Raw genomic sequence first — 10,837 nt, forward strand, 5'->3', positions numbered from 1 at the left:
CCTAGTCAGAAGTTTTCTTTTTAAGTTTGCCTAGACTCCTCCAGACATTTGGTCTGTTCCTCCTCCAGGTACCCATAGCATTTGTTCATCCCTGTTTTACTACTGAATGTGTGGTATCATCATTATCTGTTTGCTGCTTATTAAAATTTATTTTCATTGTGTAACCTTCCCCAATACTGAGCATGTTGCCTAGTGCCTAGGAGATATTCAATCAGTGCACTTAGAATGTGTGTGTAACTGTCCAGACAGGAGGAAGTAGGAATTCCTTGGAGAATATATCTTGATAGAATGTTCCTGAGCCTCTGAGAGTTCCAACTGGCCACCAACACTATTTGCATTTTGTGGATGGGTTAGGTGAAGGTAGGGTAAGGGGAATGTGTATTCATGGGACCCATTGAACTATGAATTCTAAAGAAAGAAGTTAGTTAGCTTCTATATTGTAAAGCCAAACTCACTGCAGTGAGTAATACCGTATAGTTCCCCCCTCTACCTTAAAACTCACTTTGCAAGGCTGCCCTGACCTCATACCATTCTATTCTCTTTTTTCCCTTACTTTTGCCAGGATGTTGTAATCTATAGTCCTCAGTTTTCTGCATGCATGCACTTCTTTTCTCACTCTCTTATTTGCTCTCACTTGTTCTCACTTTCTCTCACTTGGTGATCTCATCAATTCTCATGACTTCTGTCACCTCTAAGCAGGTGACTCCCCCATCTGAAGCTCTAGCTCTGATGTTTCTTCTGAGCTCCAGTCCACATTGATTTCCATTTGGATACCTTACCTCTTGAGAGAACAAAATCAAGCTTCACTGACTTCACCATAACTATCTTTCTCCCATATTTTTTGTTAAATTTGTCCTGCCATTCTTTCTGAACACCCTTCTCCTAACCCTTTACCTTACCTAGGTTTGCACTTCGAAGTGACTCCTTATTTTGCTTTATTGTCCACATACATATTTCAAGTCCTTTAGCCTCTGCTCCCACCTGTCTCGTTCTTTTTACTGCCACTGCCTTCATTTAATCCTTGTCCCCTTTTATTCCTCATGTGCAAGTTGGTTGTGGCTCTTCCTTTACTTCTAGAGCAAATTGCAGAAATCCATAAACTCATTACTTCTAGGGTAAATTGCAGACTCTAGCCTGGATACTTAGGACCTTCCTTCATTTGATCCTAGCCTAATGTTTCAGCCTCATTGCTAATTGATCACTTCTCGACTCCAGCCAAACTAGTTTCCACACCCTGTCCTTCTCCTTCCTCTACATCACCTAAGTTCTTGCTGTCTTTCAGATACTTCTTATTTTAGAAAGCCTTCCAAGACCATTGCAGTTTATGGCTCTTTAAATTCCCAGATAGAGCCTTTCATTTGGCAACTCATTATGGGCAGTCTTATGCTGTGACCTTTACCTGATTTATTCACCTAGACTGTACTTGAGGATTTTTGCTTCCCTGCCTAGCACCTGTACACATTGGCCTTGAATTGTCTGTTGAGAATATATGTTGAAATACTTTGTAAAACATACTTTATATGTTGAAGTACTTTATACTTTAGAAACTTGTATAGGTTTTCAGTCTTGGCAATAAGGATGGTTGCCTTCTTTTGTTCTTTTTTTGAGACCTGGGCATTTGGCTCTTTGTGCCCCCTCTACCTGGGGAAGATATCATTGTTGTGCAGTTGCATAGGGCCCAGAATGTCAGGCAAAGAAGTTAGTCTTTGATAATAGGCAATGAGGATGAGGGTTGGGGAGGGAGGAAGTTTGAAAAGAGAGAAAGGCCATGATTTGCATAGCTCTTCCTCGCCTGTGATCTGGATCGGAGACAGGTGCAGAAGCCTATCCTTTGTTGTCTTTGAAGCTGTCCTGGGCTTACATTCACATTCAGAGCAATGTTCTGACTCGTGGATTTCAGGTCTGCTGAGCATTTGACATTAGACGTGGTAATGAATGGTGATCACGGATCACCTGCCATTGTTGTGCACACAGCATACACGGGAGTGATAACCCAGCTAGAAGCCTGAGAGGACCTGTGTCACCTCTGATAGAATTCTATTCCAGCCCTCAATTTAGCAAAGGAGAGTCCATGGCCACTTACACTTAGACATTATAGTCACATCAACCCCTGGACCAAGGTGATGTTTGATTTTCATTGTTCCTCAACCCCTGTAGCCCTCAGTGAGTTGAGTAGCTAGCTAGCTTTGATCCTTTATAGGGTGATCCTAAAGAACTTAAGGCTTGATGTATTCTTCCCTTAGCTGTTTCCTTCCAGGGCTGAATAATTCTAACTTCCTTCCCCGCCTTTTGGTTGGGAGACTGATGTATTGCCTCCTCTCTGACAGAAAGTTATACAAGCGCTATGCCTTCCTGCGCTGTGATGACGAGAAGGAACAGTTCCTCTATCACCTCCTCTCTTTCAATGCCGTTGATTACTTTTGTTTCACCAATGTCTTCACAACTATCTGTGAGTAGCCCTGTGTTCTCCACCAGACTTCACAACTGCCAGTTTTCATGAACCTGCATGAAGCTAACTCACTGTCCCCCTTTTTAAGAAAGAAGATTACCACTTGTATTTTCTATTTGCTTTTTGCTTTGGGGGAGAAAGAGGTCTATTTGCCCTCCTTAGAACTGTTTTTCTCTGACGTTCTTGTCCTTGTTCTGAATGGAGGAGCTCAGTCCTTATGACCATCATGTTGCCAATGTTGTCCTCAGCACTTCTGTATGGTCCTAAGGTGATGAAAGTCAGGTGAGATGGGTGGTGATGTTCACTGCTCTACCTGCACACCTATAAAAAATTTCCCTTTTGTCTTGGGCTGAGAGATACTTGGTATCATGGAAGGTTGCAGACCAGGCCAAAGGGAAAAACAACTCTTCCTGGAGTAGCAGAAAGAATGCCTTCAGATGGCATTAGAAGGTTTGGGTCCAGGCCCTGCTCTCCCCGAACTCATTATGTGTCTGTAAGTGGAGCCCACCCCTGCCGTGGGCCTCAGACTCTCTATTTGCAGAGTGAAGAAGGGGGTTCAATACAGTCTAAAGCCCTTCAAGCCTTGTCTTTTTTTGATGCCAGGATTCTCTGTTGGCTTGAGGGTGGTCTTAAAAATGTTATTGGAGTTCATGAAATGATAGATTAAAAAGTGCTCTGAGAAGCAGTTCAATGCAGTGTCAGGAGTTGGTGATATTGTTTAAGGAACAGTTTCTCTTAGCCCTGAGCCTACAGATGGACTTGGATTTTTGCTGTTTGGGTGGTCATCCTGGGAGGGGTGAAACTGAGGGAGAATTGTCTAATATTCTGAGCCAGCCATGGACTAGGTTCTGGAGACACAACAATCATGCCAACACACCTGGGACAGGTTAGGGCCCCGTAAGGTATGAGAGTGATTCCTGATCCATCCTATGCCTCTGTGGCTTCCCCTGCACAGTGATCCCGTACCACATCCTGATTGTACCAAGCAAGAAGCTAGGGGGCTCCATGTTCACTGCCAACCCATGGATTTGCATCTCAGGAGAATTGGGTGAGACACAGATCCTGCAGATTCCCAGGAACGTGTTAGAGATGACCTTTGAGGTATGTGTTATCCAGGGCCCACAACCTCAGTCTCTGTGGGGATTTGAGTCTGCATTGGCTGCTTTGGGGTGTTTCGTGGAGGCCTTGCCCTGTGTAGTTTTGTGTCAGTACAGCCAGTCTGTCCTGAGATGATCTGAAACAGGAACCAAGGGTTGACCTTGAGTGGCGAGCCTGCCTTATCCAGATAGTCACTGGTTGGAAGGTACTCATGCGTCTGAACCTGCATACTTCCCTGTCCATGGTGTGTTGAGAAAAATCCAAATGTTCCTTCAGCTGCTAAGCCCAAGTGTTCACCAACCTGTGAATCTTAGGCTGTTGTTCATCTTCCAGTTACTCCTGCTCCCAGGTCTTGTTCTTCCTCTAGGTAGTAGCATCTTCTTCTCAGTGATGGCCCAACTTGTGAGATATTGCTCTACCACTAGCCCTGGAGGTAGGTGGAGCCATGAACTCTGTCTCTGCAGATACTGAGAGGCTAGGTTGCAGGCAGCCAGTCAGATTTGTGCCTCCAAAGGTTGGAAATGGCAGTTCCAGGAGTACCTGTATGGTTTCCAGAAAAGAGGTCAAACCTGAGACCTCTTTGTGGGGTTTCTGTTATTCTAAGCTCCCAGCTCTGCTGTTTTTTTTCTCCCATTTTCCTCAACTACCCCATCTTCTCTATTTGGTTATTCTCCCACAGTGTCAGAACTTGGGGAAGCTCACTACTGTACAAATTGGCCATGATAACTCTGGGCTGTATGCCAAATGGCTGGTGGAGTATGTGATGGTCAGGAATGAGATCACAGGACATACCTACAAGTAAGTGTTATCTCAGTTATGCCCTAAAAAAGTGGGTTAGAGACTGTCTTTGATGTTTGGGAATGTGGAATTCTCAAGGAAACCCTGTAGGTTGTGATAGGGTGAAGCAGCTTCCTGTTTGGCTTCCTGCCTTATGTACCTAAAAAAAACAGCAGGAAGGTTTTCCAAGTGAAGATGTATGTTATTGCTGTGCACAAGTCCCAGGCCACTGATACCACTCAGGTGGCTGCCCTGATGACATACATCAGGGGACATATGGGATCAGCTGATAAATGTCTTTTGAGGGGGTCCCTAACCTTGTTTCAGAGCCTATCTCCAGGGATTGACTTTGTTGTTTGTTCTTGCTGGGCAGCAAGGGGAGGGATACTGAAAGGGTTGGAGACTCTGACAGGCCTTTGACTGACCTTCAGGTTCCCGTGTGGCCGGTGGTTGGGAAAGGGCATGGACGACGGAAGCCTGGAGCGGGTCCTTGTTGGGGAGCTGCTCACCTCCCAGCCTGAGGTAGACGAGAGGCCGTGCCGGACCCCACCGCTGCAGCAGTCCCCCAGTGTCATCCGGAGGCTTGTTACCATCTCACCCAACAACAAGCCCAGTAAGCAGGAGGAAGGACTGGGCCCTTATGTCACAGAACCTGGGGAATGGGCAGATCTCTTAAAGCCCAGATTCCACCTATGTAGTTGTCTCAGGAACTGCTTCTGCTGACAGAGCAGCCTCAGGCATTTGTTACACTCCTCTCATGAATCAATGGGGATATTTGGTACCCTTTTTAGAAACCTGGAAGGAAAGGAGAAAACGTATGGTCTGGGTATTCTGTATTATTTGTGTATGATCCTACAGAGGAGGTGAGGGGTGGGGGTGGGGGGGTCTCCTTTCTGGCCTTCCTCCTGGTTCTTGGGCTTCTTTTGATTGCCAGAAATTCCAGGGTAAAATGGAAAATGAAATTTATCAGCATCTCTTAGAAATAGCACTCTAAGGTATTGGCTTTTGCTATTTTCTCTCTGCCCCCCCCTTGGGAAGAGCTAGCTCTGCAAAGCTGATTGGTCAAGGACTACCACTTCCCAGGGTCCAAACTGCCCTGCCTCTTCCATAGGCCCTCCCTTGGTCCTCAGTCTCCTGCTCAGCCAGCTAAGCACTGCTAGTCTGAGATTGGTTAGGGATGTCTGCTTGATTTTTGTAGAGCTGAACACTGGGCAGATCCAGGAGTCCATTGGGGAGGCGGTCAATGGCATTGTGAAGCACTTCCATAAGCCTGAGAAAGAGGTGAGCCTTCTTTGAATCCAGGGCCTTATGTTGAGTAAGACTGAATGACCTTGTTTTTCCGGTTATCTTGTTGTGCTCTTCCAGGCTCATGTGCTGTGAACAGCCCAAAGTTTTGTAGTTAGTTTGGGATTGAACAGATTCTTTCCTCAGGAGGCATCTGTTTCAGATTGCCCTGTTTTCCCTCCACACAGAGGACCCTATGGAGTCCCTGGGCTCCTAGTGAGCAGTGCCTTTTCTAGTCCTAGATTTGCCTGGGTCTCCTTGAATAATGACTTCACTTGCTTTGTCCCCCTGGTGGAGAATCTCCTTGTATGTGACCCAGATCCATCATCAGTTCACCAGTCCATTCATTCAACAGCTATTCATGGCAAGCCCACTTTGAACCAGGCACTGTGCCAGGTGCTGGGCAGCAGGGGAGAGGGAGACAAGTTCTTGCTTTCTTTTGCTGTCTTTCTAGTTCTGGGCTATGAATTTGGGAGTACAGTGGTGGGAGGGCAGCTCAGCTGAGGCAGCCTGGCACTTTCCCTGACCTGTGTTTCCTTATGTAGAGAGGCAGTCTGACACTGCTGCTCTGTGGAGAATGTGGCCTTGTTTCAGCCCTGGAGCAGGCTTTCCAGCATGGATTTAAATCACCCCGGCTCTTCAAAAATGTCTTCATTTGGGATTTCCTGGGTGAGTTTCACTAGGGTGTGAAGGTGGGAAAAGCATACAGAGACATAGGTGGACTTGCCAACATAATGTGAGTGCTAATCACTGGCCTTTCATCTGCAATACAAAACCCACCTTAGGTTTCTCTCAAATCTGAGCTGCTGTTTGTGTGCTCTGGTTTTTATTAAACGGAATGACAACCACCAACCCCCCCCCACCACCACCTCCTGAGAACTGGACATAAAACATTCTTTCTAGGCATCTGTTATATAATGTGGGCTTAGTCTTGAGTTCTCACACTTTAACCTTGTAGAAAGACCAGTTGTTAGCTGTGGAGCCCAGGCCTTGTGTTATGCCATCTTGGAGAATTCTCATGCAAGAGGCATAACTCTCAGAGGTTTATTTTTATCTTTAGACTAGGGACAAAGACCATCTTTATAGCAAAGCACACATGAATAAATTTAAAAATAAGGACAGGCAACATAAAGATCATTTCAGAATATGGCCAAGGATGTCAGAATACCATGTTATTCTCGTTAACTGCATGGACTTGGAGCAGTTCATTACAAGTGGCCTACAGAGCAATTAGAGACAGGTTGGTATTGAAAGATTTTGTCACTTGCAAGCCTTTCTATTCTTCACAGAAAAAGCACAGACCTATTATGAGACATTAGAACAGAATGAAGTTGTCCCTGAGGAAAACTGGCAGACAAGGGCCCGGAACTTCTGCCGATTTGTCACTGCAATCAACAATACTTCTCGGAACATTGGCAAGGATGGCAAGTTTCAGATGCTGGTGTGCTTGGGAGCCAGGTACTGACTGGGGCCCAGAACACATGGGAGCCAGCCTTGGACGTGGTAATGGAGGCCTGTTGTGGTTCAGAGATGGGGAGTGGCTAATGACTGGGTGCCCTTGGGCAGATGAGGCCTTGGACGGCTTCCTAGAGGCCCTTCATTTTCTTTGTGTTCCATATGTATGTCAGGGGGATCTGTAAGGATAGGGATGGGGGTGAGTTTGTTACTGGGGGAGAAGAGGCCATATTTCAGTGGAAAAAATTAAAACCCCGTTGAGGAAATTTGAAGCCGAATATATCTAGTCATTCCTTCAATAAATATTTGAATTGCCAGGCCTTATGTAAGGTGATGGGAATACACCTGAATAAAGCATGGTACCTACCATTTTGGAGTTCACTCATCCCTAATTAAATACAGTACAAGGCAGGAAGTTGTGAGGGTCCTAAAAAGAAGTATGCATTCATAAGGTTTGCTGAAAATGTAGAGAAAGATGAGAAGTGGCTCAGAGAGGCAGCAATATTTGAGGTGAAAGGAGGGGCAGAACTGGGAAGGGAGTTTGAAGCAGAGGAAATTAACAGAGAGGCCCTAAAGAAATCAAAGGATGTAGGGATAGGATCTAACGCACAAGATCAGTAGTAGGAAACACAGATGAAAAGGAAGGTAGGGGCCTTGAGGAACTGGGACAGGAAAATTCCTTCCATATAGAACATACTTGTGTAATCAGGGGATTGAACTAATTATCTTATATCGAGGGTGTTATACATTGGAGTGGGCAAGATTGTTTAGGATATTCCAGTAGGTGATGTGAAGAGACCATTATGAAGTCCAGAAAAACCTAAAGCAGTTTGAGGCCTAAATAAATTCAGGCCCTATGAGGGAGGGAGTTAGCATAGTGGTTAAAAAACAGATTCTAGAACCAGACTTTCTGGGTTCACATCATGTCAGCCACTTACTTTGTGACCTTGGACAAGTTACTTAACTTCTCTTCAATTTCTTTATCTATAAAGTGGGGATAGTAATAGTACCTACCTCATATCATAAGGTTGTCATGAGGATTACATTTCCGATAATAGCGCCTGGCACATACTAAGTGCCAAGTGAATGTTAGCTATTCGTAATATTCCTGGTGGTTGGTAATTATGGGAACAGTGATGCTCTGGGAGAGACTGGCTGCTGAGATGGAATGGAGCTGACTGGAGCCTGGAGTCTAGTTTGGTGGTGGGCTTGTCTAAGGAGGGAAAGAGAGGAACGGGAAGACTTAGTTCAAGGAGTACTGGAGTACATTTTCCTGTTGGCCTTGCTCTAACCCTATCTCTTTCCTTTCTCTTGCCCTTCTGATCCATCTGGGTTGGTATCACCCTGCCAGAGATCACCTCCTACACCACTGGATTGCCCTGCTGGCTGACTGCCCCATCACCGCACACATGTATGAGGATGTGGCACTGATCAAAGACCACACACTTGTCAATTCCTTGATCCGTGTGCTGCAGACTTTGCAGGAATTCAACATCACATTGGAGACTTCCCTTGTCAAGGGCATTGACATCTGACCTCCCAGCACCAGCTAGCAGCAGGACTGAGAAAGACTCCCACCCTGTAGCTCTGACCCTTTTTCCCATGGGACTTAGGGGAGCTCTGCAGGAAACAGAGGAGATGTATACTCACTGTAAAAAGAAAACTAGAGGATTTTTGGAATAAATAATCTATTTTAGAGTTTATTTGCCGATTTGCTTTTTACACACTTTCACATGAAAGAGTGATAGGGAGAGGGAGCCGAGGTTGGTGCTGCTTATTTTAAAGCTAGTGCCCTCCCTCGCCATGGCCACATGCTGGGAGCCTGTGGCCTCCCTGGACTGAGCCTGCGGCGCTGCGTGTGTGGCAGTTCTGCTTCTTCACCCCGTTGTATTAATGAGGCCATTCCACATTGTTTTTAAACTAATGTTTTCTATATTAACATTATCATGGTATTTGACTTTCATGGGCCACACAGAAATGCTAAGCGAGAAGCCCCATGCTCCAATCAAAAGGATTCATAGTAGTGCCTCTAAAAAAGCACTGGTGAGTCAGTCCCACATCTTTTCTTTTTTTGTCAGTATTATTTGGAAGGAGACATGCCGGGATATGTCATCGTGCAGAAAATCACGTTTCCTCTTGGCACACAGTTGCACAGAAGTAAACATAAGCATGTTTTAACAGGATGTTTCTCTTTTTTTTACATTTTATTTATTTAACCCTCCATTGTGTATTTTCAGTCTTTTTCTTTTGTTTTTTCTTTTATTAAGGAAAGGAAAAGCTTGTCACAGTCTAACTGGCTATATTATTATTGTTAAATTTATGTTATTTTGCAACTTAGAAACCAGCTACAGTATGGCCCACTTAATAAAACACCTGAAACAAAACTGTGTGGGTCGCTGAATTTTATGGGGGTTTGTGACCAGTGGGCAGTGGAGGGTGCAGTTTGGTCAGTCTGAGAGGACTCGGCTGTGGTATCACCTCCTCATCCAGCTTGCCTGGAGTTGTTAACTGCCTAGGATGCTCCTGAAGTCTGGCGTCTCCTGGATCCTTCTCTCCTGTGTCGGGAGCTGTCTATTTGAGAGGGATGTGGACAAGGGTTATTTCTCCACTCCCCAGGGGCCTGAGGTGAAGAGACGTGGCCAAGGTTGCAAAGACGTCACTTGACTGAGACAGGATAGGCCATGTCTGAGGAGGGTGAGGGAGACCAGGTGTGGGAACATAGGACCCATGTTTCCCTTTGGGGAGAAAAGCTCTTTCTTGGGGGAACGGTTTACTTTTTCAGAGCTGGCAGGTGGTAGAGCTTTCTGAGGGTCCCTGGACCTATCTTCCTTTGGTATTATTCTCCAGCCATGCTGCTTTGGCAGGAAGCTCCATAAGTGTAGCAAGATCTTTTATGCTTCCCTGACTTTTCACGTGCCATGCCGTGCCGTTTACTCTGCCCAGAGTGCCCTCTCCTCTTTCACTTCCTGTCCATTGTTCAAGGTTATTTTAGGAATCACCTGCTCTGCATATTCCCTTATTCCCCCCAGGCAGAGTTAATTGCCCTCTCATTGTACTCCTGTAGATTCTTAGATGTTGGCACCTCCTCTCTGGTTTGTCATTGCCCACTTTGGTGTTGGGCAGAGCGGATCTCTTGTTCGTCTTGATCCCTGGAGCCTGTCAGATGGTGAGTAACCAGGTAAGGAAGGCTTTTTGAAGAGGAGGCTTGAGGACAGCTGCTGTAGTGCAACATCCTGCCAGCAGGGGGCGGGAGTGGGCCATGCTGCATAGGCTGCCTGAAGGCTGAGAGTCTTCAGTTTTTGGGGTGTGTGGGGAGAGATGGACAGCACCCCTGGAACAGGAACGGAGCACCCCTGGATGGGAAGGAGAGCATGGATGTATGTATGCATATTGTGGGCATAAGCTTGAGTTTACCTTAAGCTGGGTGGGTGCTTTACATACACACCACTCCCTTTTTCCTCACAACCTGCAAGAAAATATAGGTTATCCGTGGCTTATAGGTGAGAAAACTGAGGCTCACAGATACCACACAATAAGGAGTTTGCAGTTACCAGAACTGTCTCATTCCAAGCTTTTCCATCAACTACTCCCTCATTTGATTCAAGTCTCTGCTCAGATGCTATCACAGAGACCTAACCTTACCTCCCTAAAATAGCAATAGATCACATCAGTCACTTTTTAATCCCTTAATTCTGCTTTATTTTTCTTCCAATTATCTACCACCATTATACTAATGATTTACTAATTAAAATTTAAGTTTCATGAGGGAGGGAT

At 45.6% G+C, this 10,837-nt stretch overlaps 1 protein-coding gene across 2 annotated transcripts in view; it reads left to right on the plus strand.

The window, feature by feature from the left end:
• DENND5A (DENN domain containing 5A) overlaps nucleotides 1–9,447 on the plus strand; it is a 150,077-nt gene extending 140,630 nt beyond the window's left edge. Inside the window, exons 17-24 of one of the 2 annotated variants that reach the window (XM_037840027.1) lie at nucleotides 2,328–2,449; nucleotides 3,405–3,550; nucleotides 4,227–4,345; nucleotides 4,756–4,937; nucleotides 5,523–5,605; nucleotides 6,154–6,277; nucleotides 6,898–7,032; nucleotides 8,415–8,494. In XM_037840027.1, coding sequence (XP_037695955.1) covers nucleotides 2,328–2,449; nucleotides 3,405–3,550; nucleotides 4,227–4,345; nucleotides 4,756–4,937; nucleotides 5,523–5,605; nucleotides 6,154–6,277; nucleotides 6,898–7,032; nucleotides 8,415–8,494 — 991 coding nt within the window. Of the gene's footprint in view, nucleotides 1–2,327; nucleotides 2,450–3,404; nucleotides 3,551–4,226; nucleotides 4,346–4,755; nucleotides 4,938–5,522; nucleotides 5,606–6,153; nucleotides 6,278–6,897; nucleotides 7,067–8,414 lie in introns of both variants that reach the window. The other variant, XM_037840026.1, reaches the window with a different exon arrangement.
• Nucleotides 9,448–10,837: the final 1,390 nt, after the last annotated feature.

Source organism: Choloepus didactylus, chromosome 6 (genome assembly GCF_015220235.1).
Source record: "Choloepus didactylus isolate mChoDid1 chromosome 6, mChoDid1.pri, whole genome shotgun sequence".
In the NCBI taxonomy this organism is placed as follows: domain Eukaryota; kingdom Metazoa; phylum Chordata; class Mammalia; order Pilosa; family Megalonychidae; genus Choloepus; species Choloepus didactylus.